This window comes from Tachyglossus aculeatus, chromosome 4 (genome assembly GCF_015852505.1).
Source record: "Tachyglossus aculeatus isolate mTacAcu1 chromosome 4, mTacAcu1.pri, whole genome shotgun sequence".
Taxonomy (NCBI): Eukaryota; Metazoa; Chordata; class Mammalia; order Monotremata; family Tachyglossidae; genus Tachyglossus; species Tachyglossus aculeatus.
In genome coordinates this window covers 82,528,946-82,555,203 of record NC_052069.1, presented here as the reverse complement: position 1 = coordinate 82,555,203, position 26,258 = coordinate 82,528,946, and the positions used below count along the sequence as shown (strand labels likewise).

General features: G+C 44.0%; 1 protein-coding gene across 7 annotated transcripts; it reads right to left on the bottom strand.

Moving 5' to 3' along the window:
* Positions 1–1,064: 1,064 nt before the first annotated feature.
* ZNF706 (zinc finger protein 706) lies at positions 1,065–25,988 on the bottom strand. 7 transcript variants are annotated; one of them, XR_005450348.1, is made up of 6 exons: positions 25,841–25,988; positions 13,955–14,091; positions 12,327–12,434; positions 11,607–11,652; positions 2,529–2,620; positions 1,065–1,168 (listed from the first exon to the last, which is right to left on the bottom strand). XR_005450348.1 is itself a non-coding variant. In XM_038744741.1 (4 exons), the coding sequence occupies exons 2-3, from the start codon at positions 14,087–14,089 to the stop codon at positions 12,339–12,341; spliced, it is 231 nt and encodes a 76-aa protein (XP_038600669.1). In that variant the 5' UTR covers positions 14,090–14,091; positions 25,841–25,988; the 3' UTR covers positions 9,185–11,652; positions 12,327–12,338. The 7 variants fall into 7 exon arrangements, 2 of the variants coding, with proteins under 2 accessions (XP_038600669.1, XP_038600668.1); XR_005450347.1 differs by having other exon boundaries at positions 11,607–12,434; XR_005450350.1 differs by having other exon boundaries at positions 2,554–2,620; positions 11,607–12,434.
* Between the last annotated feature and the right edge of the window lie 270 nt (positions 25,989–26,258).

The window sequence follows — 26,258 nt, the reverse complement described above, 5'->3', positions numbered from 1 at the left end:
AACGTCATTAAGCGTGGCTCAGTGGAAAGAGCCCAGGCTTTGGAGGCAGAGTTCATGGGTTCAAATCCCGGCTCCGCCAATTGTCAGCTGTGTGACTTTGGGCAAGTCACTTAACTTCTCTGGGCCTCAGTTACCTCATCTGTAAAATGGGGATTAAGACTGTGAGCCCCCCGTGGGACAACCTGATCACCCTGTAACCTCCCCAGCGCTTAGAACAGTGCTGGGCACATAGGGAGTGCTTAATAAATTCCATCATTATTATTGAGAAGCAGCGTGGCTCAGTGGAAAGATCACAGGCTTTGGAGTCAGAGGTCATGGGTTCGAATCCCGGCTCCGCCACATGTCTGCTGTATGACCTTGGGCAAGTCACTTAACTTCTCTGAGCCTCAGTTACCTCATCTGCAAAATGGGGATTAAGACTGTGAACCCCACATGGGACAACCTCATCACTTTGTATCCCCCCCAGCGCTTAGAGCAGTGCTTTGCACATAGTAAGTGCTTAACAAATGCCAACATTATTATTATTATTATTATCATAGAACCTCTCTAAACTGAGAGGGTCAAACCTTCATCCTCATCAGTGGCATTGAGTTCTTTGTGCAGGGGACCTCAGTGGAGAGTTTTCTCTTTCCGATTCCAAGTGGCCCCTCAACCGACTCCACAAGTAAACACTCTTCGATTCCACCTCTCCCTAATCATGGAACTAAATGAATTTCACTCCTGGGTGGTTTAAAGTTTAGCCTGTGACACGCAGGTGACAGAGTTCTGCAGTTGGGCCGTTCCATTTCCATAAAGGGGTAGAATGGAGTCATAGATTTTATTTATGATTTAGTAAAACAGACTTACCACATACAAGGAGGAAGAGTGAGCAGTACACACACATGCACTCGCAACCTCCCCTGCCCGCCACCCACCAGCACAAGACTGGTTTTTTTGTCACTCAGACAACCCATAAATGCACACCACCACCGTCTGTGGCATCGTTTTCAAGGATACAGGACAACTCTGTGTGTAAGCACACACAGACATCACCACAACCACCAGATTTACAAAAACCAGGAAGCTTTGTTGTGCGAGCTATGGATGAAGCTTTTAATGATGGGCAAGGCAGTTATGGGCATTATCAATGTCAGGCCAACAGGTGTTCATGAGGTATTGCTCTGGCTCTCTACAAGAGGAAAAGAAAATTTGGTAATCAGATATCATTTGTAAATTCAAGGACACTTAGGGGTTAGATTTCCAGAGGAATAATAATAAATAATAATGGTATTTATTAAGCGCTATGTGCAAAGCACTGTTCTAAGCGCTGGGGAGGTTACAAGGTGATCAGGTTGTCCCAAGGGGCTCATATAAAATTTGTCCTATGAATTGTCTGGTGCTAGAACTTTAGTAAGACTTTACTTATCTTTGTAGGCGTTTATGTTTATCACAAAAGTGATTTTGGAATCATCATCATCAATCATCAATCGTATTTATTGAGCGCTTACTGTGTGCAGAGCACTGTACTAAACAGGAGTGTGACCAAGTAGAAAGAGAATGGGTCCGGGGGTCGTGATATCTGGGTCCTAATTCTGGCTCAACTATTTATTGAGCGCTTTACTGTGGGCAGAGCAGTGTACTAAGCGCTTGGGAGAGTACAAACAACAGAGTTGGTAGATATGTTCCCTGCCTGTTGGGTGACCTTCAGCAAGTCACTTAACTTCTCTGTGCCTCTGTAAAATGGAGATTCAATACCAGTTCTTCTCCTCTAGACTGCAAGTCCCACATGGGACAGGGACTGTGTTCAACCTGATTTAACTTACATCTACCCCAGCACTTAATAAAGTGCTCAGTGTAAGCACTGAGCAAATGCCATGATTATTATTAAATGAAAGAAAAAGATTTGCTGAAGCTTGATGAATAAAGATGGGCAGAATATATAGATAACACATTTTCATGCTGCGTTTCAAGCATTGTTATGTCTAATCCCTATACCACTAGCCTCAGGATGCCTTGCAATTAAATGTAAATTAAATGCACCAGTTTACAACCTATCTTTCCTCTAGAAACTATTTAGTGAATATAGCATGGCCTAATGGATAGAACATGGGCCTCGGAGTCCAAAAGACCTGGGTTCTAATCCCAGATCTGCCATTTGTCTGCTGTGTGACTCTGGGCAAGTCGCTTCACTTCTCGGTGCCTCATTTACCTCACCTGTAAAATGGGGATTAAGACTGCGAGCCCCATGTGGGACGAGGACTGGATCCAACCTGATTAGCATGCCTCTACCCCAGTGCTTAGTGCAGTGCCTGGCTCTCAATAAGTGCTTAAATACCATGGGAAGAAAAGAAATCTCTTTTCTATTAACTTATTTTGGCAAAATTTTCCCAGTTTCAAGGCATGAGGTGAACTGGTTCACAAAGATAGAGGGCTGACAGACCAAATGAAGGACAAAGTGGTTTAAAGGGCACTTTAAGGAGAACACAGAAGACCGTACTATCTAATCAAGCCCCCTGTTTCCTCATCCTGGAGTGGGAGTTTGAGCCTACCTACTCCGGGTACTTTGGTTCAAACCTCAGATGGTATTCCAGCTTAACTTCCTTGGGCTGCAGCGGGAACCCTCTCTCTCTTGCTTCTTCATCTGCAGTGGAGATGGAAAATAACTGGTCAAAATCCTCAAACATTTTCCCCCCCATGGTATTTGTTAAGTACTTACTGTGCGCCCAGCACTGTACTAAGCGCTGGGGTAGATACAAGCTACTCAGGTTGGACATGGTCCATGTCCCACATGAGGCTCACAGATGAGGTAATTGAGGTAGAGAAGTTAGGTGACTTGTCCAAGGCCACACAGCAGACGGACCGCCTCTACATGTTGCCAACTTGTACTTCCCAAGCGCTTAGTACAGCGCTCTGCACACAGTAAGCGCTCAATAAATACGATTGAATGAATGAATGAATGGCAGAGCAGGAATTAGAACCCAGGTCCCACTGAATCCCAGGCCCAGGTTGTTCACTAGGCCACGATGTTTCTAAATTCCAAATTCTTCCCCCTATTCCACCGGTGCCCTGATTATGAACAGGCCCAGAAATCAAGGAAGAGTTTGACCAGTTCGGAGCGTAATGGGAAATGCAGAGGCTGGGCTACTTTTCTCCAGTTCTATCAATTCGCTGGAGGATATTGTAAATTCACACAACTCCATAGCCTCAGTAAATAATCACATGAAGTAAGACATGGAGAAAGGAAGACTAGAAATGTTCACGTGAGAGTAAAATTTATGATCTGCAAGGAACTGCTCGAGTTCAGCCTAAGTTGGAATTAAGATCCCCCATAAAGTACATCTTTCACTCCTAACATCACCCAGTTTGGGAGTTGGGGAACATTCTTCTGACAACGGGCAACCACGTGGATATTTCATGATGCCGTCGGGAAAAAGGGCTGTGTCCATGCCCAAAGCACTCATCAAGGCTCGAATGTTTTCCTTTACATGCCAAATCCTAGTGGTGGTCCCATACCACTTCAACTTCCAATCACAGATTCATATATTAAGAATCCCGTTTTCTAGCTGGATTCCTTCCCTCCAATTTTGACTTTGAGCCCCAAGAGGGATAAGGACAGTATCCCACCTGATCGTTTTGTATCTACCCCAGCCCTGGACAAAGAACTTGACACAAACAAAGCATTGAATATGAATAAAAATGGAGCTAAGACTCCAGTGTGGAGTCTCAAAACCATCATCTCTCCCCCTTTTAGACTGTGAGCCCACTGTTGGGTAGGGACTGTCTCTATGTTGCCAACTTGTACTTCCCAAGCGCTTAGTACAGTGCTCTGCACACAGTAAGCGCTCAATAAATACGATTGATGATGATGATCAGGACTTCCAGGTTTGCTGGGTGGCTGAGGCCAAATTCCAGTAGCCATTTGCCCTCACCAAGAAGACTAGGCCCTTCTCTCCCTGAACCCCAAGAGTTGGGAGTATGAGGAGGAAGAGGAGGTGGCGAGCCTGCACTCCTAACATCTTAAACTCCCGGAAAGTTGTGGCAACTGGGACCAAAGATTATCATGCCGGGTTAAGTTTGCTGCCTTCTCACTGCTTTCGCCAAATTTACTGTTATCCTTCCTCTGTCTCTCTTCCCACCCTCATAGTGAAGAAGTGGGCTCATGGTGGACCAGGAGCCTATCTTTATCACTGCGAGCAATCAGTGGTGGTTTCTGAGCTCTATGTGCAAAGCCCTGCACTAAGCACTTGGGAAAGTATAATACAATAACAGTTGTATTATAACAGTTGTAGAACAGCTGGGAAGGCCGGGTTTCTCGGGCAGGTGGCCCGCGGGTTGCCCGCCGCGCGGCGGTGCCCTTCCGCGGGTGTTACAGCCCCCCGGCAGCAGTGTGGACCACCCCCTTCTTCTCAACACGCTATCCATCCTTGGCTTCACAGACTCCGTCCTCTCCTGGTTCTCCTCTTATCTCTCTGGCCGTTCATTCTCAGTCTCTTTTGTGGGCTCCTCCTCCCCCTCCCATCCCCTTACTGTACGGGTTCCCCAAGGTTCAGTGCTTGGTCCCCTTCTGTTCTCGATCTTCACTCACTCCCTTGGTGAACTCATTCGCACCCACGGCTTCAACTCTCATCTCTACGTTGATGACACCCAAATCTACATCTCTGCCCCTGCTCTCTCTCCCTCCCTCCAGGCTCGCATCTCCTCCTGCCGTCAGGACAACTCCATCTGGGTGTCTGCCCGCCATCTAAAACTCAACATGTCCAAGACTGAACTCCTTATCTTCCCTCCCAAACCCTGCCCTCTCCCTGACTTTCCCATCACTGTTGACGGCACTTCCATCCTTCCCCTCTCACAAGCCCACAACCTTGGTGTCATCCTCGACTCTGCTCTCATTCACCCCTCACATCCAAGCTGTCACCAAAACCTATCGGTCTCACCTCTGCAACATTGCCAAGATCCGCCCTTTCCCTTCCATCCAAACTGCTACCCTGCTCGTTCAATAGCTCATCCTATCCTTACTGGATTACTGCATCAGCCTCCTCTCTGATCTCCCATCCTCGTGTCTCTCCCCACTTCAATCCATACTTCACACTGCTGCCCGAATCGTCTTTGTTCAGAAACGCTCTGGGCATGTTACTCCCCACCTCAAAAATCTCCAGTGGCTACCAATCAACCTACACATCAGTCAAAAACTCCTCACCCTAGGCTTCAAGGCTGTCCATCACCTCACCCCCCCCCCCCGACACACCTCACCTCCCTTCTCTCCTTCTCCAGCCCAGCCCGCACCCTCAGCTCCTCTGCCACTAATCTCCTCACTGTGCCTCGTTCTCGCCTGTCCCGCCGTCTACCCCCGGCCCACGTCCTCCCCCTGGCCTGGAATGCTCTCCCTCCGCACATCCACCAAGCTAGCTCTCTTCCTCCCCTCAAAGCCCTATTGAGAGCTCACCTCCTCCAGGAGGCCTTCCCAGACTGAGCCCCTTCCTTCCTCCCCCCCCTTCCCCCTCCCCATCTCCCCTGCCTTACCTCCTTCCCCTCCCCACAGCACCTGTATATATGTATGTACGTATTTAATACTCTATTTATTTGCATATATTTATTCTATTTATTTTATTAATATGTTTTGTTTTGTTGTCTGTCTCCCCCTTCTAGACTGTGAGCCTGCTGTTGGGTAGGGACCATCTCTATGTTGCCAACTTGTACTTCCCAAGCGCTTAGTACAGTGCTCTGCACACAGTAAGCACTCAATAAATACGATTGAATGAGTGAATGAATGAACAGTTGGTAGACAAGCTCCTTGCCTGCAACAAACTTAATGAAGAGGACCATATGGACCATATGCATCAGGCCTAACTGTCTTCTATCCACTGCTGTTATCATCATCATCATCATCAACAATATCTTCAAATCTCACTCCAGTGGCCACATTTAGTGCATAACAGAGTTTCTTATTACTACAATACTCTCCTCTAATAGCCTAGTCCTACTGGAATAAAGTCAAGTATTTAAAACATAAGAAATCAATCAGCCCAGGACAGAAATGGTGCAAATTGCTAGAGACTTGACATTTGAACGAAATTGCTTCACTTCTTCAGAAGTAACCTGGGGCTCAGCCAAGTGGAATTCAACCAAAGCAGTAAAGTCTACTTGGGAATTTTTGTGGACTTTTTACACTATTCATGGGCAAATGCCTTACAATAAACTCTTAGAAGGGTCAAAGCTTTATGGAAGATTTTGAACCTTAATCTTGTTGTTCAGTGTTCTAACTATGGATGCATAAATAGGGCCCACTCAATTCTGCAGCGTGTTTTCAATAAAGCCTTTCGATTAGAGCAAGTTTCTTTGGACCCACCCACCTCCCACATTTGTTTGGGCTCATTCTGCTGCACTTTCGAAGGAAACACTTGTGCACGTATTCACAGGGTACCTGGAAGGGTGACTACTACAGCAATCCAGGGTGTCTTTGCTTAGGTGATATTAAAAATTTCCCCATAAATGCACACTTAAATAGATTTTTAAACTAGGTTGGACTTTTTCCCTTTCTAAAAAGAGCACAGGGCTGGGAGTCATTCAATCAATCAACCGTACTTATTGAGCGCTTACTGTGTGCAGAGCACTATACTAAGGGAGTCAGAGGCCTTATGTCTTCTATGGGCTGTGGGGCTAGTCAATCAACTTTTGAGACTCAGTTTCCTCATCTGTAAAATGGGAATTCAACACCTGTTCCCCCTCTTTAGCCTTTAAACCCGGGGGGACAGGGACTGTGCCTGATATGCATTTACTGTTATCTACTCCAACGCTTATACAGTGCTTGGCACACAGCAAGCACTTAAATCACTTAAATACCACAATCATTAAATTAAGAAAAAAATCTCATTGCAAAATCGGATTCAACAACATAGAACTTATTTTCTGGTAAGCTTGGAGCCTACTCCAGCTGTGAACACATACTATGTACTCCAAAGTGGAACACTAACTATGGCATGTTTCCGTACGCTGAATCGTCCCAATAAATGAGATTGTATCGTATGTTCCTAGAAACACACATTTTAGCAGCAGTGTGCTTAGAAAAGCACAAGACATAAAGAAAACACTAGTCATTTGATAGTGTAAGATGGTTAACTAATGCTAACAATCAATCAATCAATCGTATTTATTGAGCGCTTACTTGTGCAGAGCACTGTACTAAGCGTAGGGAAGTACAAGTAATGCTATGTAATGAATCACAGATATAAAGATACAGAAAACACGTTATATTCAAAATTTTAAATCCCAAAGTCAGCTTTACCAAGCACATTAAGTCTCAATAAAGTGAAAAACCAGGTAACATTTTCAGACTCAGTAATGCGCAGGTGTCTATTTTAGCACAACTTTGTTTGAAAGCATTAAGTGACACTAAAAAGAGAGGGTAAAAAACAACAACAAAAAAAAGCCACCGCTTAGGCTCAAGACTAAATGGAAGAAATGTGCCAAAATGCTCATATTCAAATCAGCTTTCTAGATTTGTGGAAAAATATTAAAATTTGATAGTAATCTGAGCAAAAATTTCTAACCTTCCTAATTCAGTGTAAGTTTTTTTTTTTTTTTAAATAGTAATAGCAATACTATCCTCTAAGGGCTGTTTGCAAGGTGCAGAGCTCTGAACCAAGTGGAGGGGAGAGGTGCAAGGACATTGATTCAGACCTAACCGTGACTAACAGGAGGTACTGCCTCGATGGTGGGGACATCGGAGGGAGCGAGCCATACAGTGAAAGACTAAATATAGAAAAGCAGTTCAGTAGATCTTGAGCAGACTAGGGCTATTCCCGCACGCTACTCCAGGCAAGGCTGTTATTGGCTCCAAAATGCAATAACCTTCCTAAAACTAGCTGTGGGGAAATAGACTCTCCTCCACCTGTGCTCCACCCCTTGGGATCACTTTATTCACCAGGAAGAAGCTACTCCTTTGCTGCCCACCCCCCTTAATAGACCCCAGAGGGCCTAAGGGCTCCAAGTTAACTTCAAAGTACTTTTTGACACAAACTAAGAGAACGTTATGTCCTTTGGGTGTGAACCAGGTAATTGTTTAGTACGGTTTGGAAGTCTTGGTGGGAAAGCCTGCAGCTTTGACTCTAAGGCAGTTTGCTTTAGATTAAATTCAAAACAAAAGGGCTAGGACCAACTATTCTCCATTGCTCATTACGGCCCAGTCGAGGATAACGTATATTTACTTGGCCTAAAATATAATGCCTTATTTTCTAACGTTTGACTTGGTATGGCAACCCCATGAAAAAAAATCTCAAAATAGGAGACTGCAGCAAAGCCAGCTGAATGTAACTATATTCCTTAAAATAGCTCTAAATTCTAATTGGGTAATTGGGAGAATGTGTAATGGATGGGTCTTAACAACAATCAAAACAGCAACAAGCTCCACATCTACAAACAACCGGCTAAATTTTTAATCTGACTTGTAATTACAAAATGTTTCCAAACATGACATACAGAACTATAAAACAAGTTTTAAAACAGCTTCTTCCCTGGAGATCTAATGCTTCTCTGAAACAACGCACTACCGGTAAAAGCAAACAATTGATCAAACAAGCAGAGTAAACAAAAACACCTTAGTAATGGTCTTCAGTGATATGTGCTTTGAAACGGGACTTCCTTCTTCGACTCTCTGAATGCTTATAATGCCATCAGGAAAATCCTTAAACAATTAAATCAGTGGAAAAAACTTGCAAATTCAGTCTTCCCGTCTCATATCTTCCCTGGGCTCATTTTGAGTTGAAATGGGAGCGTGGGATTTAACCAGCTGCCCAGAGCATTTAAATACGGAGTCCTCTGCTTCCAAGTGACATTCAAAATGCCATCAAGGTCATCTGAGGTTGAAATATTATCAATGGATGTTGTTTATTGCCCTATGCAAACACCAACAGCCTCTGCATAATTCTTAATATGCATTCACACCACACTCCCCCCTCTCCACTCAGCCATAAATTGGGATTCATGCCAGTTCACAGCAAGGGCCAAGAATGTCAGACACCCAACTGCTTTCTCCCGCTCCTAAAATACCCTGCTGATAGAGAGGAACGGGGCGGACTAAAGCGTGTGGAAAGGAGAAAGAAAGGAGTCCGGGTCTCCACTGCCAGAGAACTTCGCTGAAGCGACGGAGTCTGAAATGATTTTAAGGGAGGAACCCCCTCGAGGTAACAAGCAAGAAAATAGATTTTACAATAGTTTAGTTTCTTTTAATGTTTTCTTTAATAATACATTACAGTACACATCTGAGTCTCCAGTGTGTCAGCTGACAGGGGTAGAGCCACGTGAATGAGTGGAATGAGTGGTAACAAGCTTAGCCCACTTCCTAGAGCAATAGACGGGAAGATTTACAAATGCAAAAAGAATAAATCCCCTCCTCAGTGTACTTTAATGAAGCCCTTGAAGACACCGTTACAATTTTGTGGTGGGCTTTGACTTAATCTGGAATAGGACACTTCAAATTACAAAAATATTTAAACAGGGTTCTGTGTGTAAAAACTGAAGATTTCCCTTGAAGAAGGCTTAATAACAAAAAAGTATCAGTTAATAATACTAACAATTCACATACTGGAAGTCAACAAAAGTTATTATGCAACTGCAGCTATTTTTCCTATCTCTGATACAGCTCACAAGAATGAGCTGAACACAGACGTCTTTTATTCAGTTACTAAACAAAATCAAATCTTAAATTGAAATTTAAAGGTGTGTCAGAATCATTTTGAATAAAATGACATTACTACCGAGAAAGCAAGATAGCATAAAGCAGTGTACCTATAGCAACACTAACAATTTTCCCATTTTCAGCACATAACTGAAGGCAAGAATTCTAGGCTTCTGGTGATCAACATTTGGGAAGTGGAAGAGAGCGTTAAATCATGAAAACATTCTAGTCAAATGCTCAGCAAACTCTTTATAGACCCAGCCCCACCCTGTAATTTTTCCCTAAGGTTTATAAGAAGACTTATTTTTATGAGTAGAGATATACAGGGGAGGGTAGAATGCGCACCCACCTAGATGCAAGACAGAACTGTGGTGACGGGTGTTAAAAGGGGCAGCATTTGGTGTCAGTGGATCAAAAGTAGGGCTAAACATAGGTCATGGATACAGATGAGCACTCTGGAGTACCAGTCCAACATGCCATTTTTAGAGGTATTTTACCAGTGAATCTGAGTGGTGTTCATTCCTAGTAATACAGCCCTTTAAAAACTTAAACCACTTGAATTAACGGATTCTCAGTATGAATTTGGAACATTTGATTAGAGCAAGCAAATGACTAAATCCAGTTTCTCTGCCTTTGCAGAATCTCCACAACCACCTGAACGCCCTCATTTAGCATTATTTCCAACATGAATGTGTACTTCTACAGAGTAAAACCAGCCATGTCCTACATATATGCTGCTCTTAATTTTTCAGTGTTTTGCCAACATCCTCCCATGACATCCCCAAAATCATTTATGGGACACATGACCTTGGGGTTTAGGAACTATCCTAAAATGCACGCCTCAAAAAAAAATATTAAAATGACTTCCAAAAGGGCACTTAGCTCAGTTACAAAAGAAATAATTATACTCTTGCTGCTAATACAGATATCTAGTCAATGATCAGGGCAAGACACTCCTGATTTGTCTTTTGGCAATTGAGCATTTTTGAAAATAATATTTTTAAACTAACTGGTGGTTTAATTTCTATTTTCAAATTAACATTAAAAAAAACCACTGTCCATTCAAAAAACTAGAAACAGATGACCTATTACAATTCAGAGTTTCTGTTTTTACATTTATAGCCTAAGTACATCTTACAGAAAATGGTCAGTGATACTGCCTGTTCAAGACAACCTTGCTTCAAGGAGGAATCTGTATCAACTCAGCCTTTTCAGTCATCTTTCCAAAATTCTAAGGGTGTACATATCAACACCTCACATCCACAGTTTATGGATGAGGATTAACTGGCTGAGCCCAGAGTAATTCCCTTTCCGGAAAAAAAAATACCCCATTCCAAACTGTACAACACCGGAAACAGGGAATGAGAAACAGAGGGGGGAAATGGCACATGATCCTTAACGAGGATTTTAAGAAGTTTAATTACTTGAGTTGAGTCCAGAAATTAAGTAATCATTAAACATCCCCCCAAAGCAGCAGTTCAAAATCTAAACCTCATCTGATCACTACTGCCAATTGATGGTAGGAGATTTACTACAAGAGTCTGCTCCAGATTAAAACACACCAAACTTGGTGTCAAGATGGGAATGAAACATTTCCAATTCAAGCTGGTGTCTTCAATAGACTTTTATAAGGCAGGTAACATGGAAAACTGGAACAGAACTGCTACAATAATTTGTCCTGTGAGGTTGTAAAATCAAAGTACTACTTTTATTAAATGAGTTATTTTACACAATATGAACATCAATATAATTACAAGTGTAAAAAAATTTTTTTTCTTATAACAAGAATGGACTGATTTTCAGGATTTCCAAATCAGGACCCAACTGTACATTTACACAGAATTGTCTTTGCATGAAGCCCAAAAGGGAACAGCATAAAAATATGAGTGTTTCTGTAGCCCCTTTATTTTTGCCGATTAACAGTTTGTTAGAAAAGCAGCTGCAGGTTTATTACCTAAGGTTTGAGACAGTAGAAGAGTCAATAGGTGCCATGAATTCACCTACAAGACATAAGAATAACTTTCAATGAATTTAACTATGGCACAATACTTCTCCTATTTACAGCCTTGATTTGCAAAAACCAAGCAAACCAGGCACTGACATTTTCAGGTTTTATACCAAGTAGTCTCCCATTCGATTCATCTTCAGCTAATTTTACTATACGATAATGGGTCTGACCAGTTTGATAATGGACCATTCAAAACGCCTAAGCAAAAGTGTGATTCGTTTCCGGCAGTTACCAGAATTATCCTGTACATGCCTGAATTTTGCCATGAGGGCACCAAATTTTCACTTGGCATTTAAGTGGAATACTCATACTATACTAGTCTGAATCAGTTCTGGGAGCAAGTCTCGAATACAGCTGTATTAACTATTCTTCCAAGTGACAAATATTTTCCTCTCCAGGACCAAGACTGGCCAGATTCATTCTCTCTCTCTCTTTTTTTTTTTTTGCTGCAGCAGTACAACTTTAAAATACTTCTGATGTTTTGAAGAGATGGTGTGAGTGGTCTGCAAAAATGGGCTTTTAGGACAATTATGAAGTTAAACATTAACTTCTGGAAAGGGAATATTTGCTGAGTCTCAGCCAGAAGGGAGAGCTTCTTGTTACAATTACAGGAGTTACGGCCTTGTGTATAACCCCGACATTATCTAACAAAAAAAATTCAATGACCTGTAAACAACTTTATGCCTGCACATCTGCCAGTTCTGGAGGAAGTGGAGTCTTAGGATGTTTGCTCTCAAAGTGCTGTTTGAAGGTCTTGGGGTCCGGCATTTGTGTCTAGTGGGAATGAAGGGGGTTGGGGGAAGGGAGAAAAATAATGGTTAGGTTTGAATCACGGGAAAAAAAAAAATTATCAAGTTTTAAGCTTTAAACCAGAATGTGCTTCCTATTTCAAAGCCCCACTTTCTTAAATTACTTCATATCAGGTAACTATTTCTGTGTTAAGAAATAAGACACAGGCCTGCTGTTCTAAATGTATATTGCTGACCCATATGAGCAACAGCATATTAAGTTAACTAAGATTAAAAAAATATCAGGCTCTATATTACAGTTTATTTCCACTTTCACTGATCCGTGCCATACTAATTTTTTTACTATTAAATTTCACTCCACTCATCAGATTATTCGAAACCTCTCAGTTGTTTAAGTGTTCCTATTTTATCTTGTGAGGACCACAGGCTAAAACAAACAAGCTTTATTCAGGTAATGAGTATTCCCCTAGATATTGGGTGGGACTATTTTATGGAGCAAGTGAATAGTCTCAGCTTTCCCGGCAAAATGACTTTCCAAACATAATCAATCCCTAATCACCTGTGCTCATCTTAGTTCAGAAGTCATAGTCGATCCCACTCAACCACTAGGGAGGACAGAGCAAACCTTTCTTGGCCACCGATCATTTACAAACACAGAACTTAAGACTGCTTAGGAGTTTTTCTGTTTTGAATCTCTACTAACGTAGAATGGCAGAATCAAGTCAGGGAAACACGCAGATTATGGTGAATGGCAAGCAGGGATGATATAGACTAAGTTCCATCATACCATGTTTTTACTTGGCATTTTGGTTATGGGAATGGCCATCTGAAAATGCATGCCTGTTTGGCTATGGAGAAGCCAAACAGAAGAAGAAAAGAAGCAGCGTGGCTCAATGGAAAAGAGGACTTTGGAGTCAGAGGTCATGGGTTCAAATCCCGGCTCCGCCAACTGTCAGCTGTGTGACTTTGGGCAGGTCACTTCACTTCTCTGGGCCTCAGTTACTTCATCTATAAAATGGGGATTAAGACTGTGAGCCCCCGTGGGACAACCTGATCACCTTGTAACCTCCCCAGTGCTTAGAACAGCACTTTGACCATAGTAACCGCTTACTAAATGCCATTATTATTATTATGGTGCAATACGGTGTGGGAAGAAACAGCTTGAACGCAATGTCAGCTTGAACATAAGGCAACCCCTGCACTATAGGAAGACTGGATCTACGTTTCAAGTTAAACACAGGAAAGTTATTCAGACTTTACAAACCACACTAGCTAAATCAGCAAATGGGGAACAATTTCCTTGTAAGGTGCCAGTTTGGGCACGTGCCCATAGAAACCATCTTTACTCTTATATCCGTATTACCAAATATAAGTTAATATTGAAAAACACTAACATATTGTGGTTTTACGAAAAACATGTCTAGGGCCATTAGCCATCTGACCTGCTAGCTCCAGGGAAACATTTCCTTTATCAGAGAGGCCAACACGTCACCCCACTTAAGAAGAGTCGCCCATCAGACGGCTCTGTCTTTCAATTTCCCTTACCCTACAGACAGTGCAGGTGTATATTAAAGCAGCCTTGGCAGCAGCCTTCTGATCGTGTCCTTGTTTCTTCTTTTGTCCAGCTTGCTTTTTGGCATTTTTCTGCTGAGACTGAATCTTCTGCTGTCCACGAGCCATATCTATAAGTAATAGTAAAATGTTTTATATCAAGGCACCAAACTGACTTATTGGTTCAGGGGGATTACTGCAGAAATAGTAACAGAATATTACTAAATAGTGCAACCTCAAATTTAACACTGAATATTTTTCGGGGGTGGGGGGGAGGGAGACGGGGAAGGGGATAATAATTGTAGTATATGTTAAGCATATACTACATAAGCACTGTATTAAGTGCTAGGTTGGATGCATGTAAATTTTGGTTTGCACTGTGTCTCTGTCCGACATGGGGCTCACAGTATCCAGCCTCATTTTACAGATGAGGTAACAGGCACAAAGAAGTGACTTGCCCAAGGCCACACAGAAGACAAGTGACAGAGCCAGAATTAGAGCCCACAATCTTCTGGCTCTCAGACCCATGCTCTAGGTAACGACCGTTAATTTCTCGATCTTTTTTCAAACGGATTTTCTTTTGACCATTTGCAAAGTAATTTTCCCCCCATGGGGTATTTATTACATACACAGTCCTTGCTAAGAAACTCCCATTTATTTGGGAGAAAGAGTTTCAACATCCCAAACATCTAATGCCCAGGTATCCAGATTTGCAATTTGCTTGTCCCTTAAACACTGCCTGGAGGCGGTTTTCAAAATATTTTTGAATTCTGCTGAACAGGTGAAAAATGAGCTTGTTGTGGGCAGGGAATGTGTCTATTCATTGTTATACTGTACTCTTCCAAGTGCTGAATACAATGTTCTGCACACAGTAAGCGCTCAATCAAAATGATTGAGTAAATTAGTCTTATCAGATTTCTCCTCTAGACTGCAAGAACATTGTGGGCAGGGAACGTGCCCACCAACTCAGTTGTACTGTACTCTCACAAGTACTTAGTAAAATGCCCTGAACACAGTAAGCACTCAATAAATGCCATTGATGAATAGTCAATTCACAGTCTACAAAAATATAAGACTAGGGGGAAAAAAAGTCATTTCAGAGAACGTCCCCAAAAAAAGGGTCAAACGTTTACTGAATCAGTAACCCCTTCTAGGCCTGTCATTGGTGGTCTGCCAACCATTTCATGAGAACTCTACTGCCTCAAAAACATCATTATTAAATTACTTAATGCTTCAAATATGAGGGTGTTTACATAAGAATGATTACTTTTCAAACACTTGTTATGAGATGGATAGTACTTCAGAAGGTGCCAGCAAGCGCACCCTGACCACTGTAACTAAAACAAACCGTTCTTTAAAATCTCCCAACCATTTTTAAGCAAGCTTGCAGGGTATACCCAATAAGTACCACAGTTCAAACTTTCAATTCCATCAAAACTATAAATAACGACTTTTAAAGCAACCTGACTAGCAACAGCAGCAACTTAATGCTCTACAGAAAATTACTTTTCAGGGTTGTCATCTCTGACCTGTAAGACTCTCTGACAGTAAGGTCTTTGTGGGTAGGGATTGTGTCTATCAACTCTTGTTGTATTGTCCTCTCCAAAGCGCTTAGTTCAGCGCTCTGCTCACAATAAGTGCTTAATACCATTGATTAATTATACTCTTACCTACTGGTTTCTAGACTGTGAGCTCGTTGTGGGAAGCAATGTATCTGTTATACTGTACTCTCCCAAGCGCTTAGTGTAGTGCTTGGCACACAGTAAGCGCTCAGTACGACTAAATCATCATCAATCGTATTTATTGAGTGCTTACTATGTGCAGAGCACTGTACTAAGCGCTTGGGAAGTACAAATTGGCAACATATAGAGACAGTCCCTACCCAACAGTGGGCTCACAGTCTAAATGAATGTTCTACATGCCTTGTTTCTGATAAGTTAGTTGCTAAGCAAGTGAACAGACGAACACAGGATAATGGATAGGAAATGCCAAAAACCAGACATAAGCATTCTAATGGTCAAACTGCCTTTAACGCTAAAGAATGAATTAAACAGAAACCCGAGAGATTACATGTAAAGCCGCGTTTCCCCATGCCTGCTCCGAACCTCGGTTACACAGTACTGCATGAATATAAACCTCGCTCATCAATCTTGCACGGATATGAATAGCCTCAATGGCAGACGCTTTCCAGGAGGAAGGTAATAAAGCCACTCGAGAGCTCTCGGCGAAGTGGAAAAATCTAGGGATGATTTAAATGAGAAAAATTGGGGGCCAGCATTCCAAAGAGGGTTAAGCTGCCTTGAATGCTTTCGTGTATCACGCGTTGTTAAATGAATAGCTGAGTTTGTTCTTCGTCAAAAGTCAACCCCGCCTTGGCCCTTGTGTGCGCCTTAGAGTCACAATCATACATCGCACTGTTGTTCTTGACGTGTAGGTGTAACCTTTTCCGTTCAATCATTATCTATGCAGTAATACAATCCCTTAATTATGGCGTGGAGAAAAACAAGTAACAAAACTCCTTCCTTTCATGAGATTCCAGCGCTTCCAACTAAAATAAAACAGATACTTCTATTCCAACAGTACGTTTTTATCTAATGTAAATGTACTCGAAAATGGCACAGAACTTTAAAGGAAATTAAAGTTATACAAAAGATTTATCGAAACTTTCTCTCTCTCCTACCAGGAGCCAAGGCAGTACTCCACAGTTCTTAAGCAGTTAAAGAGCCATTTTAACAGAAAACCCCCTCCTTCTCGACACCGAAGACATAGTGTAATAGGACGGTCAAGACAACTCACTCCTGATCAGTGGAACTTAAATTGGGACACCCCCGGAACTCCCATTTCCTTTTCGAAAGCAGACTGAAGACGGTCAAAAACATCTGGTCGAATGCCACCTCCTTAAAACTCATCTGGCTCTTTCACGGCGACCAAGTTTCTAAAATCAAAGCATTACTAGGGTCGCTGACGGGAGAGCAAGCGACCCCCAAATGTGCCAAATTTGGGGATTTCCAACCTGCACCCTCACACGACTCCGCAGTCACTTGAAGCAAATTCCTTCTCAGGTTTTAGTAGTCGGAGTCGGGCTTGGGAATCAGAGGATGTGGGTTCTAATCCCGACTCTGCCACATGCCTGCCGGGGGACCTTGGGCCAGTCACTTCACTTTTCTGTGCCTCACTTTCCTCCTCTGGAAAATGGGGATCAAGTCTGGGAGCCCCACGTGGGGCAGCCTTGGAGCTACCCCAGTGCTTTGAACAGTGCTTGGCACGAGGAAGCGCTTAACAAGTACCATTGTTATCACCATCACCACCTCCTTGGGGCACATGGGAAGAGAAAGAGAAATGGTGTTTGAGGAAGGAGGCGACCGCACAGAGGGCGAGCAATGTGGGGCCAGCTGTTGCCCCTCTGGAAGCCCCTTAAAAAAGACAGAGGGACAAAAAAAAGGGGGAGGAAGAGGCCGTCCCCCACCTCACCCATCTGCAGGCCCAAAAGAACCAGAGTAGTCACCGTCCATGGAGAAGCAGCGTGGCTGGATGGAAAAAGCCCGGGTTTGAGAGTCAGAGGTCATGGGTTCTAATCCCGGCTCGGCCACTTATCAGCTGTATGACTCTGGGCAAGTCACTTCACTTCTCTGGGCCTCCGTTGCTTGTTTTGTGGTCTGTCTCCTCCTCCTAGACTGTGAGCCCACTGTTGGGTAGGGACTGTCTCTATATGTTGCCAGCTTGTACTTCCCAAGCGCTTAGTACAGTGCTCTGCACACAGTAAGCACTCAATACAATTGATTGATTGATAAGTACAACTGAATTGAACGAATGACGTGAGCGCTCAATAAATACGATTGAATGAAAGAATGAAGTGAGTGCTCGATAAATATGATTCAATGAATGAATGGGGATAAAGACTGTGAGCCCCACGTGGGACAACCTGATTATCTTGTATCAACACCAGCGCTTAGAACAGTGCTTGGCACAAAGTAAGTGCTTAACAAATACAACAATACGAAGAAGAATGATGGAGGCTCCGGCCACCCTCTTTCCAGGGTCCGGGAGGGGAGGTGAGGGGGAAGGGGTGGCCCCACGGACTGTCCTCCTTCCATTGCAGAGAAGCAGTGTGGCGCAGCGGAAAGAGCCCGAGCTTGGGAGTCAGAGGTCATTCATTCAGTCGTATTTATTGAGCACTCACTGTGTGCAGAGCACTATACTAAGCACTTGGGAAGCACAAGCCGGCAACATGGGTTCTAATCCCGGCTCCGCCACGTCTGCTGTGTGACCTTGGGCAAGTCACTTCTCTGGGCCTCAGTGACCTCATCTGGAAAATGGGGATGAAGACTGTGAGTCCCACGTGGGCCAACCTGATCACCTTGTATCCCCCCCAGTGCCTAGAACAGTGCTTGGCAACCAAGTAAGCGCTTAACAATCATCTGTAAAATGGGGATGAAGACTGTGAGCCTCCCGTGGGGCAACCTGATCACCTTGTATCCCCCCCCAGCGCTTAGAACAGTGCTTGGCACATAGTAAGTGCTCAACAATCATCTGTAAAATGGGGATGAAGACTGTGAGCCCCCAGTGGGCCAACCTGATCACCTTGTATCCCCCCAAGTGCTTAGAACAGTGCTTGTCACCTAGTAAGCGCTTAACAATCACCTGTAAAATGGGGGTGAAGACTGTGAGCCCCCCCCAGTGGGACAACCTGATCACTCTGTAATCTCCCCAGTGCTCTGCACATAGTAAGCGCTTAACAGATGCCATCATGATTATTATTATTAAAATGGGAATGATGACTGTGAGCCCCACGTGGGACAACCTGATTACCTTGTATCCCCCCCCAGTGCTTAGAACAGTGCTCTGTACATAGTAAGTGCTTAACAAATGCCATCATCATTATTATTATTATTAAAATGGGGATGATGACTGTGAGCCCCACATGGGACAACCTGACTACCTTGTATCCAGCCCAGCGCTTAGAACAGTGCTCTGCACATAGTAAGCACTTAAATGCCATCATTATTATTAAAATGGGGATGATTCCTTCAATCGTATTTATTGAGCGCTTACTGTGTGCAAAGCACTGTACTAAGCGCTTGGGAGGTACAAGTCGGCAACATATACAGATGGTCCCTACCCAACAGTGGGCTCACAGTCTAGAAGGGGGAGACAGACAACAAAACATGGCTCAGTGGAAAGAGCCCGGGCTTTGGAGTCAGAGTTCATGGGTTCAAATCCCGGCTCTGCCAATTGTCAGCTGTGTGACTTTGGGAAAGTCACTTCACTTCTCTGTGCCTCAGTTACCTCATCTGTAAAATGGGGATTGAAACTGTGAGCCCTTCGTGGGACAACCTGATCGCCTTGTAACCTTCCCAGTGCTTAGAACAGTGCTCTGCACATAGTAAGCACTTAATAAATTGCCATTAATTCTTCTTCTTATTATTCATTCAATCATATTTATTGAGCGCTTACTGTGTGCAGAGCCCTGTACTAAGCGCTTGGGAAGTCCAAGTTGGCAACATATAGAGACGGTCCCTAGCCAACAGCGGGCTCACAGTCTAGAAGGGGGAGACAGACAAAACAAATGACTGTGAGCCCCACGTGGGACAACCTGATCACCTTGTATCGCCCCCCCCCAGCGCTTAGAACAGTACTTTGCATATAGTAAGCACTTAACAATGCCATCATCATCATTATTATTATTATTAAAATGGGGATGATTTATTCATTCAACTGCATTTATTGAGCGCTTACTGTGTGCAGAGCACTGTACTAAGCGCTTAGGAAGGACAAGTCGGCAACATCTAGAGACGGTCCCTACCCAACAGCGGGCTCACAGTCTAGAAGGGGGGGGGGGGGGACAGACAACAAAACAAATGACTGTGAGCCCTACGTGGGACAACCTGATCACCTTGTATCCCCCCCCCCCCCCAGTGCTTAGAACAGTGCTTGGCACATAGTAAGCGCTTAACAAATTCATTCATTCAATCGTATTTATGGGGCGCTCTCTATATGTTGCCAACCTGTACTTCCCAAGCGCTTAGTACAGTGCTCTGCACACAGTTAGCGCTCAATACGATTGATTGATTGATTGATAACCTGTACTTTCCAAGTGCTTAGTACAGTGCTCTTCACACAGTAAGCACTCAATAAATACGACTGACTGATTGAAGTACAAGTTGGCAACATCTAGAGACGGTCCCTATCCAACCGTGGGCTCACAGTCTAGAAGGGGGAGACAGACACCAAACCATATTAAAATAAAATAAATAAACAAATATGTACAAGTAAAATAGAGTTATAAGTATGCACAAACATATATACAGACGGTCCCTATCCAACAGTGGGCTCACAGTCTAGAAGGGGGAGACAGGGAACAAAACCAAATATATTAACAAAATAAAATAAATAGAATAGATATGTATAAGTAAAATAAATAGAGTAATAAATCCGTACAAATATATATACAGGTGCTGTGGGGAGGGGAAGGAGGTAAGGCGGGGGGGTGAGCCCACTGTTGGGTAGGGACTGTCTCTAAATGTTGCCAACTTGTACTTCCCAAGCGCTTAGTACAGTGCTCTGCAGACAGTAAGCGCTCAATAAATACGATTGATTGATGGAAAGAGGAAGGAGGGGCTCAGTGTGGGAAGGCCTCCTGGAGGAGGTGAGTTCTCAGTAGGGCCTTGAAGGGAAAGCCATCCCTTCCAACTTGTCCTTCCCAAGCGCTTAGTACAGTGCTCTGCACACAGTAAGCGCTCAATAAATACGATTGGTTGATTCAACAAATGCCATCATTATTATTGCCGAAGGGATGGTTTATTACTCCATTTATTTATTTATTTTACTTGTACATATCTCTTCTATTTATTTTATTTTGTTAGTATGTTTGGTTTTGTTCTCTGTCTCCCCCTTTTAGACTGTGAGCCCGTTGTTGGGTAGGGACCGTCTCTATATGTTGCCAACTTGTCCTTCCCAAGCGCTTAGTACAGCGCTCTGCACACAGTAAGCGCTCAATAAATACGACTGATATTGATGACTAGCTATACAGGTGTTATACAGCAGTTGTATATATGTTTGTACATATTTATTACTCTATTTATTTATTATTCTACTTGTACATATCTATTCTATTTATTTTATTTTGTTAGTATGTTTGGTTTTGTTCTCTGTCTCCCCTTTCTAGACTGTGAGCCCACTGTTGGGTAGGGACCGTCTCTATATGTTGCCAAGTTGTACTTCCCAAGCGCTTAGTCCAGTGCTCTGCACACAGTAAGCGCTCAATAAATACGATGGATTGATTGATGGCTAGCGAAGAATGGGGTGATGACAGTCCTGATTTGCCTTTCGCAACTGGACATTTTGGAGAATGGTATTTTCAAACGGGCTGGCGGTCTGAGGACCAGCCTTGGGGGGGGGGGGGGGGGGGGAGTAGGGGAGGAGGAGGGGGAGGAGGAGGAGGAATGCCCTCCCTCTGCCCATCCACCAAGGTAGCTCTCTTCCTCCCTTCAAGGCCCTACTGAGAGCTCACCTCCTCCAGGAGGCCTTCCCAGACTGAGCCCCTTCCTTCCTCTCCCCCTCGTCCCCCTCTCCATCCCCCCATCTTACCTCTTCCCCTTCCCCACAGAACCTGTATATACGTATATATGCTTGTACATATTTATTACTCTACTTATTTATTTATAAATCAGCAGCATGGCTCAGCGGAAAGAGCCCGGGCTTTGGAATCAGAGATCATGGGTTCAAACCCCGGCTCTACCAACTGTCAGCGGTGTGACTTTGGGAAAGTCACTTCACTTCTCTGTGTGCCTCAACTCCCTCATCTGTAAAACGGGGATGAAGACTGTGAGCCCCCCGTGGGACAACCTGATCACTTTGCAACCTCGCCAGTGCTTAGAACAGTGCTTTGCACATAGTAAGCGCTTAATAAATGCCATCATTATTATTATTTATTTTACTTGTACATATCTATTCTATTTATTTTATTTTGTTAATATGTTTGGTTTTGTTCTCTGTCTCCCCCTTCTAGACTGTGAGCCCACTGTTGGGTAGGGACTGTCTCTATATGTTGCCAACTTGGACTTCCCAAGCGCTTAGTCCAGTGCTCTGCACACAGTAAGCGCTCCATAAATACGATTGATTGACTGATTGACGGCTAGCTATACAGGTGCTATACAGCACCTGTATATTTGCATATATGTTTGTAGATATTTATCACTGTATTTATTTATTTTACTTGTACATATCTATTTATTTTATTTTGTTAGTATGTTTGGTTTTGTTCTCTGTCTCCCCCTTCTAGACTGTGAGCCCACTGTTGGGTAGGGACCGTCTCTATATGTTGCCAACTTGTCCTTCCCAAGCGCTTAGTACAGTGCTCCGCACACAGTAAGCGCTCAATAAATACGATTGATGATGATGATGATATATTTGCACATGTTTATTACTCTATTTATTTACTTATTTTACTTGTCCATATCTATTCTATTTATTTTATTTTGTTAGTATGTTTGGTTTGGTTCTCCGTTTCCCCCTTCTAGACTGTGAGCCCGCTGTTGGGTAGGGACCATCTCTTTATGTTGCCAAGTTGTCCTTCCCAAGCGCTTAGTCCAGTGCTCTGCACACAGTAAGCGCTCAATAAATACGATTGACTTATTGATGGCTAGCTATACAGGTGCTATACAGCACCTGTATATATGTATATATGTTTGCACATGTTTATTACTCTATGTATTTTACTTGTCCATATCTATTCCATTTATTTTATTTTGTTAATATGTTTTGTTTTGTTGCCTGTCTCCCCCTTCTAGACTGTGAGCCCGCTGTTGGGTAGGGACCGTCTCTCCATGTTGCCAACTTGTCCTTCCCAAGCGCTCAGTCCAGTGCTCTGCACACAGTAAGCGCTCAATAAATACGATTGATTGATTGATTGTTGGGTAGGGACCGTCTCTGTATATTACCAACTTGGACTTCCCAAGCGCTCAGTCCAGTGCTCCGCACACAGTCAGCGCTCAATAAATACGATTGATTGATTAATTGATTGATTGTTGGGTAGGGACCGTCTCTCCACGTTGCCAACCTGTCCTTCCCAAGCGCTCAGTCCAGTGCTCCGCACACAGTCAGCGCTCAATAAATACGATTGATGATGATGATGTTTGCACGTTTATTACTCTACTTATTCATTTATTTTACTTGTCCGTATCTATTCTATTTATTTTATTAGTATGTTTGGTTCTGTTGTCTGCCTCCCCCTTCTATTGGGTAGGGCCCGTCTCTATATGTTGCCAACTTGTCCTTCCCAAGCGCTCAGTCCAGTGCTCTGCACACAGTAAGCGCTCAATAAATACGATTGATTGATTGATTGTTGGGTAGGGACCGTCTCTGTATGTTACCAACTTGGACTTCCCAAGCGCTCAGTCCAGTGCTCTGCACACAGTCAGCGCTCAATAAATACGACTGATTGATTGATTGTTGGGTAGGGACCGTCTCTGTATGTTACCAACTTGGACTTCCCAAGCGCTCAGTCCAGTGCTCCGCACACAGTAAGCGCTCAATAAATACGATTGATTGATTGATTAATTGATTGATTGTTGGGTAGGGACCGTCTCTCCACGTTGCCAACCTGTCCTTCCCAAGCGCTCAGTCCAGTGCTCCGCACACAGTCAGCGCTCAATAAATACGATTGATGATGATGATGTTTGCACGTTTATTACTCTACTTATTCATTTATTTTACTTGTCCATACCTATTCTATTTATTTTATTAGTATGTTTGGTTCTGTTGTCTGCCTCCCCCTTCTAGCCTGTGAGCCCACTATTGGGTAGGGCCCGTCTCTATATGTTGCCAACTTGTCCTTCCCAAGCGCTCAGTCCAGTGCTCCGCACACAGTAAGCGCTCAATAAATACGATTGATTGATTGATTGTTGGGTAGGGACCGTCTCTGTATGTTACCAACTTGGACTTCCCAAGCGCTCAGTCCAGTGCTCCGCACACAGTCAGCGCTCAATAAATACGATTGATTGATTGATTGTTGGGTAGGGACCGTCTCTGTATGTTACCAACTTGGACTTCCCAAGCGCTCAGTCCAGTGCTCCGCACACAGTCAGCGCTCAATAAATACGATTGATGATGATGATGTTTGCACGTTTATTACTCTACTTATTTATTTATTTTACTTGTCCATATCTATTCTATTTATTTTATTAGTATGTTTGGTTTTGTTGTCTGTGTCCCCCCCCCTTCTAGCCTGTGAGCCCACTATTGGGTAGGGCCCGTCTCTCTATGTTGCCAACTTGTCCTTCCCAAGCGCTTAGTCCAGTGCTCTGCACACAGTAAGCGCTCAATAAATACGATTGATTGATTGATTGTTGGGTAGGGACCGTCTCTGTATGTTACCAACTTGTCCTTCCCAAGCGCTCAGTCCAGTGCTCTGCACACAGTAAGCGCTCAATAAATACGATTGACTGATTGATTGATTGATTGATTGTTGGGTAGGGACCGTCTCTGTATATTACCAACTTGGACTTCCCAAGGGCTCAGTCCAGTGCTCCGCACACAGTCAGCGCTCAATAAATACGATTGACTGATTGATTAATTGATTGATTGTTGGGTAGGGACCGTCTCTCCACGTTGCCAACTTGTCCTTCCCAAGCGCTCAGTCCAGTGCTCCGCACACAGTCAGCGCTCAATAAATACGATTGATGATGATGATGTTTGCACGTTTATTACTCTACTTATTTATTTTACTTGTCCGTATCTATTCTATTTATTTTATTAGTATGTTTGGTTCTGTTGTCTGCCTCCCCCTTCTAGCCTGTGAGCCCACTATTGGGTAGGGCCCGTCTCTCTATGTTGCCAACTTGTCCTTCCCAAGCGCTTAGTCCAGTGCTCTGCACACAGTAAGCGCTCAATAAATACGATTGATTGATTGATTGATTGTTGGGTAGGGACCGTCTCTGTATGTTACCAACTTGGACTTCCCAAGCGCTTAGTCCAGTGCTCTGCACACAGTAAGCGCTCAATAAATACGATTGATTGATTGATTGTTGGGTAGGGACCGTCTCTGTATGTTACCAACTTGTCCTTCCCAAGCGCTCAGTCCAGTGCTCCGCACACAGTCAGCGCTCAATAAATACGATTGATGATGATGATGTTTGCACGTTTATTACTCTACTTATTCATTTATTTTACTTGTCCGTATCTATTCTATTTATTTTATTAGTATGTTTGGTTCTGTTGTCTGCCTCCCCCTTCTAGCCTGTGAGCCCACTATTGGGTAGGGCCCGTCTCTCTATGTTGCCAACTTGTCCTTCCCAAGCGCTCAGTCCAGTGCTCTGCACACAGTAAGCGCTCAATAAATACGATTGATTGATTGATTGTTGGGTAGGGACCGTCTCTGTATGTTACCAACTTGGACTTCCCAAGCGCTCAGTCCAGTGCTCCGCACACAGTCAGCGCTCAATAAATACGATTGATGATGATGATGTTTGCACGTTTATTACTCTACTTATTCATTTATTTTACTTGTCCGTATCTATTCTATTTATTTTATTAGTATGTTTGGTTCTGTTGTCTGCCTCCCCCTTCTAGCCTGTGAGCCCACTATTGGGTAGGGCCCGTCTCTATACGTTGCCAACTTGTCCTTCCCAAGCGCTCAGCGCAGTGCTCCGCACACAGTAAGCGCTCAATAAATACGACTGACTGATGGCTAGCGAAGAATAAATATGATTGATAGCGAAGAACGGGGGGACGACAGTCCTGATCTGCCTTTCGCAACGGGACATTTTGGAGAATGGTATTTTCAGACGGGCTGGAGGTCTGAGGACCGGCCTTGGGGGGGAGGCCATGAAGGAGGAGGAGGAGGAGGAGGGGAAGGCCGGCGACGGGAAAAAGGGTACTCACCGGGGCTGGGGAAGGTCTGCGTCCGTCCGAGGCACCGGGAGACGCGAGGGACCGGGCCCGGGGCTGAGGAAGGGGAAGGGGATGGGGAGGGACAGCTATGGCGGCCGGTCGGCCGGCCGTCCGCCTCACCGTCCGCCCCTCAGGAGAGAGATCGCCTCAGCCCGCGCCGCGCGACGCACGCCGCCGCCGCCGCCTCAGCCTCGAGGGCGTCACCACGCTGCGGGCGTCACCACGCTGCGTGATGGCGTCACCACGCTGCGTGCGCGCCCCCGCCCCCCCGACGCCTTTTCAGGGCCGCGCGGGCCAATGGCGGCGCGCCGCCGTGACGCCCCGGGGCGGGCGGGCGGAAGTCCCTTCGTTCATTCATTCATTCATTCATTCATTCATTCATTCATTCATTCATTCATTCATTCATTCG

Bases quoted from the DNA above. Each gene is read 5' to 3' on its own strand.
- ZNF706 (XM_038744740.1), bottom strand. From the start codon at position 14,089: ATGGCTCGTGGACAGCAGAAGATTCAGTCTCAGCAGAAAAATGCCAAA. The intron at 12,435-13,954 runs GTAAGGGAAATT...CATTCCCACTAG, and splicing joins ACACCTGCACTGTCTGTAGG to ACACAAATGCCGGACCCCAA.